At 35.7% G+C, this 9,204-nt stretch overlaps 1 protein-coding gene across 1 annotated transcript in view; it reads right to left on the bottom strand.

Moving 5' to 3' along the window:
- Nucleotides 1–9,204, bottom strand: part of DNAH14 (dynein axonemal heavy chain 14) — a 792,430-nt gene that overhangs the window by 193,871 nt on the left and 589,355 nt on the right. The window contains exons 58-59 of the mRNA XM_042780425.1: nucleotides 863–971; nucleotides 218–343 (exon numbers count right to left, since the gene is read on the bottom strand). Coding sequence (XP_042636359.1) covers nucleotides 218–343; nucleotides 863–971 — 235 coding nt within the window. The remainder of the gene's footprint in view (nucleotides 1–217; nucleotides 344–862; nucleotides 972–9,204) is intronic.

Genomic DNA, 9,204 nt, shown 5'->3' with positions numbered 1-9,204 from the left:
TATATATATAGAATACTAATAAGATCTATATATATATAGATCTTTCTAGTATTCTATATATATATACTCAATAAATGTTTGTTGGGATACAAGTAAAGAGTATACAAAGTTGGGGCACTATGTTATATTTAAGAGCAGTCAACCTAAACTTTAAGGGTTAAGGAATACTTTCACACAAACCTCCAAATGATTTTTATTGAGTGTGTTTTAATTTTACCTGAGCATATTCTTCCACAATTTTTACTTCTTCTGCCATGATTTCTTCATCCTGTTTAACAAGCATCTGAACTTTCTCAACTACTTGTGATTCTTTCTGTAATTTTTCCAGTAGGATTTCTATTTCCTAATGAACCAAACAATACTTAGAATGAATTTTAAGACAGCATAAATTTGAATAGGTCATTTCCTTATTATAAAATTTATAAAAATCAACCTGAAGTATATTTATCATATAGACTAATTACAATGACTGCCATAAATATCAGTTCACCAAAATCTCTTAAAGAATGATGATGTATAATAATTTCAGAATACTTGACAGATGGCAAGTTACCATAGCACATTTTAGATGTATTTAACTAATTAACTAAGAGACCTTTCTGTATGAGTCTTTACAATCAGTTATATACCTATTATCACATTTAATTATTAATATGTAATAATGTCACTCTATTTCTGTTATTGTTGTCATTGTTTTCCAATGGAGACTATAAGAGGTAAGTAATTTCCTCAAGATTATTTAGCTACCTGGTGACAAAGCTGGAATTCTAACCCATTTTACCAGCTATCAAGCCTTAGCTTTCAAAATACTGTTCTATCTTTAACTATAAAATATTTAAAAATGATTTTAAACTATGTCTACCTTTGTTTTTTGTTCTATTTGAGGACCAAGAATCAAGAGCTCCTCGTGCATGTCTGTAACTAGCGTAGTTGCTTCCAAGATCTTTGATAGACCCATATGAAAACGATCCCTGAAGATAAGAGAAGTATTAAGAAAGTATAAGATATAACAAGATATTAGCATACAGAAACCAACAATATATAAAAAAGAGTTATACACCATGGCTTTATTCCAAGAATGTAAAGCTGGTTCAATATTTGAAAATTAATGTAATTCACTATATTAATAGTCAAAGAAGAAAAATCACATGATCATATCATTTGATGCAGAAAAAGCATTTGACAAAACTCAATAAGCTATTACAAAATTGGTACAAGAGGGAGACTTCAAGTTTATAAAGAACATCTACACAAAACCTGTAGCTAATACAATATTTAATTGAAAGACTGAATACTTTCTCCATAAGATCAAGAACAAGACAAAAATGTCCACTCTCAGCACTCTTATTCAGCATAGTGATGCAATAAGACAAGAAAAGGAAGTAAAAGGCAAATAGATTGGAAAGGAACAACACCATCTATAATTGCTCAAAAAAGAGAAATACTTAGGTATAAATCCAACAAAACATGTATGGTACTTCCATGCTAAAAGCTGATGAGAGAAATCAAGGACCTAAGTAAACGATGAGACAAACTGTGATCATGGATTGGACTCAACACAGTAAAGATGTCAAAACTCCCCAAGATAAATAGGTTGAATGCAATTTCCAATCAAAATTCCAGTAATAATTCTTTGAATGTTGTTGTTAGGTGCCACTGAGTCATCTCCATCTGATAGCAAACCTATGTACAACAGAACGAAACACTACTTGGTCTTGTGCCAGCTTCACAATCCTTGGTATACCTGAGCCCATTGTTGTAGCCACTGTGTTAACCCATCTTGTTGAGGGCCTTCCCCTTTTTTGTTGACCCTCCACTTTACCAAGCATGATATCTTTCTCCAGGGAATGGTCTCTTCTGACAATACGACTAAGAGTGTTGTTAGGTGCCATCGAGTCATCTCTGACTCATAGCAACCTTATGTACAACAGAAGGAAACACAGCCCACTCCTGTGCCAGCCTCAGGTAAGACGAAGTCTGACCATTCTCATCTCCAAGGAGCATTCTGGGTGCACTTCTTCCAGGACAGATTTATTAGTTTTTTTGGCAGTCCATGGTACTTTTAGCATTCTTTACCAGCACCACAACTCAAGAGCATCAACTCTTCTTTGGTCTTCCTTATTCATTGTTCAGCTCTCACATGCATATGAGGTGATTGAAAATACCATGGCTTGGGTCAGGTGCACTCTAGTCTTCAAGGAGACTTTTTCAGCATGCCAAAGAGGTCCTTTGCAGCAGATTTGCCCAGTGCAATATGTCATATGATGTCTTGAAAACTGCTTCCATTGGTGTTGATTGCGGAACCAAGTAATATGAAATCTTTGACAATTTCAATCCGTTCTCCATTTATTGTGATGCTGCTTATTGGTCCAGTTGTGAGGATTTTTGTTTTCTTTATGTTTAGGTGTAATCCATACTGAAGAATTGGTACATAGACCAAGAGTCTGTTGTTTGAACAGAACAAGGGGATACTGCATGGTTTAACAAGAAGGGAGTGCATCAGGGCTGTATCCTTTCACCATATTTATTCAATCTGTATGCTGAGCAAATAATCTGAGAAGCTGGACTATATAAAGAAGAATGTGGCATCAGGATTAGAGGAAGACTCATTAACAACCTGCTATATGCTGAAGACACAACTTTGCTTACTGAAAATGAAGATGACTTGAAGCACTTACTGATGAAGATTGAAGACTACAGTCTGCAGTATGGATTACACCTCAATACAAAGAAAACAAAAATTCTCACAACTAGACCAATAAGAAGCATCACAATAAATGGAGAAAAGATTGAAGTTGTCAAAGACTTCATATTACTTGGTTCTACAATCAACACCAATGGAAGCAGGAGTCAAGATATCAGATAACGTATAGCACTAGGCAAATCGGCTGCAAAGGACCTCTTTCAAGTGCTGAAGAGCAAAAATATCTCCTTGAAGACTGAAGTGCCCCTGACAGAAGCCACAGTATTTTCAATCACCTCATATGCGTATGAGAGCTGAACAATGAATAAGGAAGACCCAAGAAGAGTCTTTTGAGTTGTGGTGTTGGTGAAGAATGCTGAAAGTATCAAGAACTAACAAATCTGTCCTGGAAGAAGTGCAGCCAGAATGCTCTTTGGAAGTGAGAATGGCAAGACTTCATTTCACCTACTTTGGTCATGTTGTAAGAAGGGACCATTCCCTGGAGAAGGATATCATGCTTGGTTAAGTGGAGGGTCAACTAAAAAGGAAAGGCCCTCACAACAAGAAGGATTGTCACACTGGTTGCAACGATGGGCTCAGGTAGAGCAGGGATCATGGAGATTTCACAAGACCAGGCAGTGTCTTGTTCAACTGTGCATAGGGTCGCTATGAATTGAGATGACTCGATGGCACCTAACAACAACAATCCATACTGCAGACTGTAGTCTTTAATATTCATCAGTAAGTGCTTCAAGTCATCTTCACTTTCAGCAACAAAAGTTGTGTCATCTGTGTATCACAGGTTGTTTATGAGTTTTTCTCTAATCTGATGCCACGTGCTTCTTTATATAGTTCAGCTTCTCAGAGTATTTGCTCAGCATACAGATTGAATAAGTATGGTGAAAGGAAACAACCCTGACACACTGCCTTCCTGATTTTAAACCATGCAGCATCTCCTTGATCTGTTTAAATGACAGCCTCTTGGTCTACTGTACATGTTCCTCACAAGCACAATTAACTGTTCTGGAATTCCCATTCTCTCAATGTCATGCATAATTTGTTATGATACACATAGTCGAATGCTTTTGCATAGTCAAGAAAACACAAGTAAAGCTCTGAACCAAGATAGTCAAGAAAACACAAGTTTTGCTCTGAACCAAGATCCATGTGACATCAGCAATGTTATCCCTTGTTCCATGTCCTCTTCTAGATCCAGCTTACATTTCTGGAAGTTCTGTCAATATACTGTTGCAACTGTTTTTGAATTATCTTCAGTAAGATTATTTTTTAAAATTTTTATTGTGATTTGGGTGAAAGTTTACAGAGCAAATTTACTTTCCATACAGTAGCTCACATACACTTTGTCTCATGACATTGACTGCAATTTCCCACAATGCAACAGTTCTCCTCTTATTTCCTCTCCATAGTTACCTTTTCCCCGTGTCCTTCCCTCCTATGCACTCCTGCCAACTGAGCTGTCACCGTGTGCATACACAGCACTTCTATTCTCTCATGATTGATCTCTCTAAGGAGTGTATCTACCTAATGTAAATGTTCAGCTCATATACCTGTTTTTTGTTTGGCTGGAAGCCACAGGATTGGGATCAATTCCAGGCTTAAAGCGTAGTTAGGGGCCATAGTCTCAGTGGTTCCATCAGGGTCTATCAGACCAGCAAACCTGGCTCCTCTATCCCACCCCCCCTTTTTTTTTCAATAATTTTGAGTTTTGTTCCACATTGTTCTCCCACTATATCCAGGATCTCTTACATCAATCCCCCTTCGAGTGGTTGACAGTGGTAGCCGGGCACCATCTAGTTCTTCTGGTCTCATAGTCATATAGGCTGAGAATTGCATGGTGTACCAGCCACTTGGAGTGACTGTTTCAATGCATCTTTTTTTTTTTCATTCTTCTTTGCTCTGGATGAGGAGACCCATTGTTCCATACAGATGTCTGCTTGCAAGCTTTTAAGATCCCAGTCGCTTCTTCAGTAAGATTTTACTTGCATGTAATACTAATGATATTATTTGATAATTTCCACAGTCTGTGGGATCACCTTTCTTTGGAATGGGTACAAATACGGATCTCTTCCAGTCAGTTGGCCAGGTAGCTGTCTTCCATATTTCTTGGCATAGATGAGTGAGTGCCTCCAGCATGGCAGCCATTTGTTGAAACATCTCACTGGGTAGTCTGTCAATTCCTGGAGCCTTGTTTTTCAGCAATTCCTTCAGTGCAGCTTTGACTTCTTCCTTCAATACTTGATCATATGCTACCTCCTGAAATGGATGAACTTTGACCAATTATTTTTGGTACAGTGATTCTATGTATTCCTTCCATCTTCTTTTGATGTTTCCTGCATCTTTCAATATATTCCCCATAGAATCTTTCAATATTCCAACTCGAGGCTTGAATTTTTTCTTCAGTTCTTGCAGCTTGAGAAATGCTGAGCATATTCTTCCTTTTTGGTTTTCTAAATCCAGGTCTTTGCACATTTCATTATAATAATTGACTTTGTCTTCTCAAGCTGCTCTTTGAAATCTTCTGTTCAGCTCTTTTATCTTATTGATTCTTCCATTTGCTTTAGCTACTTGTCATTCAAGGGGAAGTTTCAGAGTCTCTTCTGACATCCATTTTGGTCCTTTCTTCCTTTCCTGTCTTTTTAATGATCTTCTGTTTTCTTCATGGATGATGTTCTTGATGTCATTGTACAATTCCTCTGGTTTTCAGTCATTGGTGTTCAATGCATCAAATCTATTCTTTAGATGGTTTCTAAATTCAGGAAAGATATAATCAAGGTCATAGTTTGGTTCTCATGGACAATTTATTCTAAAATATTTACAGAAAAGTAAATGAAGTAGAAGAGCTAAAACTATCTGGAAAAAGAAGAATGAAGTGTACAAATCACTGTACCTGACCATAAGACTTTTATACAGCAGAAGTAATCAAGACTGAATTGGCCAAGGGACAGACACATAGTTGAATGGAACAAAATAAAGAAACCATAAACAGACCCACATAATACAGTCATCTTATTTTTGACAAAGGTATCCTTTGCACCTTTCTCAAATTCAGTAGAGGAAGAAAAATCTTTTAAACAAATGGTCTGGAGCAATTGCTTATACAAAAATGAACCCTGACCTAAACCTCATTTCTAATATAAAAATTAACTTAAAAGCAGATAATAGATTTAAATGTAAAATTTTAACACTTTTAGAAGGAAATGTAGAAGAAAATCTTTAGGATCTAGGGCCTGGAGAAGAGTACTTAAATATGGCATCAAAATCACAATCTATTTTTTAAAAATTGATAACATGGGCTTCATCAAAATTACAAAAACTTTTGTTCTATGAAAGACTGTTAAGAGCATGAAAAGACAATTTACCAACTGGGAGGAAATATTTGCAATCCTCTTATCTGACAAAGATACATATCAAGAATATGTAAATAACCTTAAAAATTCGACAGTAAATGGATAATTCAATTGAAAATACGCAAAATATACGAAGAAACATTAAAATGAAGAGGATATATGGATGAAAATTAAGCACATGAAAAAATATTTTTTTCAACAGCACTGGGGAATACAAACTAAGACCACAACGTGATATCATTACACACTTATTAAAATAGTTGAAATAAAAAGTAATGATAATACCCAAAATCGTTTCAATTCCAAAGCTCACGAATGAATAAATTGGAACTCATACACTGGGAGAATATAAAATGGTACATCACCTTGGCTAATAATTTGGCAATTTCTTAAAAAACTAAACATACACATACCATATGAATCAGCACTCATACTCCTGGCATTTATCCAAGTAAAATAAAAATTTACATCTACACAAAAATATGTATATAAATGTTTATTACAGCTACATTTGTAATCACTCCAAATTGGAAACAGATAAAATCCTTTCAATGGATGAATTGTTAAAGGAACTGAGATACAATCATACCATGAGAATACCAGTCAACAATAAAAATGAATCAATTATTGATACATTCAACAGTTCAGGTGGATTTAAAAAGGCACTGTGCTGAGTGAAAAGCCAACTTTGTTCCCTTTATGTAAGGCACAAAATTATAGAGATGGATAACAAGATTAGTGGTTGCCAGAGCTAGGAATGGTAGGTGGAGGAATATAGGGGTGATTAAAAAGGGTAGCACCAGGAAGATCTTTGTGGTAATGAAATCTTGGTTGTGGCAATAGTTATAGGAATCTACACATATGATAAAACGACATAGAACAACTATACACAAAGATTGTACCAATATCAATTTCCTGGTTTGGCTATTTTACTATAGTTACATAAAGTGTAACCAATATGAAGAACTGAGCAAAACTGGACCTCTTTCTTCTACTATTGCAACTTCTACTTAATCTATTATTATTACAAAATACAAAGTTAAAAAAATATAAGCTATAATGTAGAATTGAAATATTTCCATTTACCTATCTACTAGAATAAAAAGTTTAAAAATACTCAATTTGGAAATGAAACTAATAAAAATAAATCTTAAAAGCAGAGGACTACATATTTATTACTCAACAGAATTTTAGTCTAGCAAGACAGGGAACAAGTGCTATGGAGCATTTTTAAAAAGTGAAAATTATGGTTTCTGTTTCTTGGGCATTCAAAATCTAAAGGAATGGAGTTATCAATAACTTGTCAGTTGTGAAACACATAGGTATTTTCAGTATTTTATTCTTTGACCTAGCTCTAGGACCTAACAAAACCCAATGCCACCAAGTCAATTCCAACTCATAATGGCTACATACTTGTCTGTCAGTCTGTTGTATTGTGGTGCCTTGCATGTTGCTGTGAGGCTGGAGGCTACATTACTGGTATTTCAAATACCTGCAGGGTCACCCATGGTGGGCAGGTTTCAGACTACAACAGACTTGGAAGGAGGAAGAAAGAGGCCATCTACTTCTGAAAATATTGGCCAGTGAAAATCCTGAGAATAGCAGTGAAACATTATCTTATATATTACTGGAAAACTTTATGAATAGCCCTGAATATTGTCTAATACAGGGCCAGAAGATGAACCTCTCAGGTTGGAAGGCACTCAAAATATGACTGGGGAAGTGCTGCCTCCTCAAAGTAGCATAAGCCTTAATGATGTGGTTGTAGTAAAGCTGTAGGGACCTCCATTTGCTGATGTGGCATGACTCAAAATGGGAAGAAACAGCTATAAACATCCATTAATAATTGGAACATGGAGTGTACGAAGTATGAATCTAGGAAAACTGGAAATTGTCAAAAATGGAATGGAATATATAAAGATCAATACTCTAGGCATTAGTGAGCTGAAATGGACTGGCTTTTGCCATTTAAAATCAGACAACCATATGATCTACTATGCCAGGAATGACAAATTAAAGAGGAATGGTGTGGTATTCATCATCATAAAGAATGTTTCAAGATCTATCCTGAAGTACAATGCTATCAGTGAAAGGATAATATCCATACACCTGCATGGAAGACCAGTTAATGCTACTATTATTAAAATTTACACACCAACCACCAAAGCCAAAGACAAGGAAATTGAAGATTTTTTACCAACTTCTGCAGTCTTAAATTGACCAAACATGAAATCAGATGTACTGATTATTATCTGTGATTGGAATGTGAAAGTTGGAAACAAAGAAGAATCATCAGTAATTGGAAAATATGGCTTTGGTGATAGAAATAACACTGGAGATCGCATGATAGAATTTTGCAAGACCAATGATTTATGCGTTGCAAATATTTTTTTTTGAACAACATAGCCTGTGGCTACATATGTGGACTTCAGCAGATGGAATACACAGAAATCAGATTGACTACATCTGTGGAAAGAGGGGATGGAGAAGTTCAATATCTTCAGCCAAAACAAGGCCAGGAGCTGATTGTGGAACAAACTATCAACTGCTCATATACAAGTTCAAGTGGAAACTGAAGGGAATTAAAACAAATCCATGAGAACCAAAATATGACCTTTATTTATCCCACTTGCATTTAGAGACCATTTGATTTGCCACATTGAGCACCAAAGACCCCAAACCAGAAGAATTATTGGAAGACATCAAGAACATCATATGTGAAAAAAGCAAAAGGTCATTAAAAGACAAGAAAGGAAGAAAAGACCAAAATGGGTGTCAGAAGAGACTCTAAAACTTGTCCTTGAATGGAGAGTAGCTAAAGCAAATATAAGACATGACAAGGTAAAAAAGCTGAACAGAAGATTTCAAAGAACAGCTCAAGAAGACAAAGTTAATTATTACAATGAAATGTGCACAGATCTGGAGTTAGAAAACCAAAAGGAAAGAACATGTTCAGCATTTCTCAAGTTGAAAGAACTGAAGAAAAAATTCAAGCCTTGAGTTGCAATATTAAAAGATTCAATGGGCAAAATATTGAGTTATGCAGGAAACGTCAAAAGAAGATGGAAGGAGTACACAGTCTCTGTACCAAAAAGAATTGGTTAATGCTCATCCATTTCAGGAGGTGGCATATGATCAAGAACCAATGGTACT

Source organism: Orycteropus afer, unplaced genomic scaffold (assembly GCF_000298275.1).
Source record: "Orycteropus afer afer isolate SDZICR_OR568_19922 unplaced genomic scaffold, OryAfe1.0 scaffold00039, whole genome shotgun sequence".
Classification (NCBI taxonomy): domain Eukaryota; kingdom Metazoa; phylum Chordata; class Mammalia; order Tubulidentata; family Orycteropodidae; genus Orycteropus; species Orycteropus afer.
This window is presented reverse-complemented; position numbering and strand designations above follow the sequence as displayed.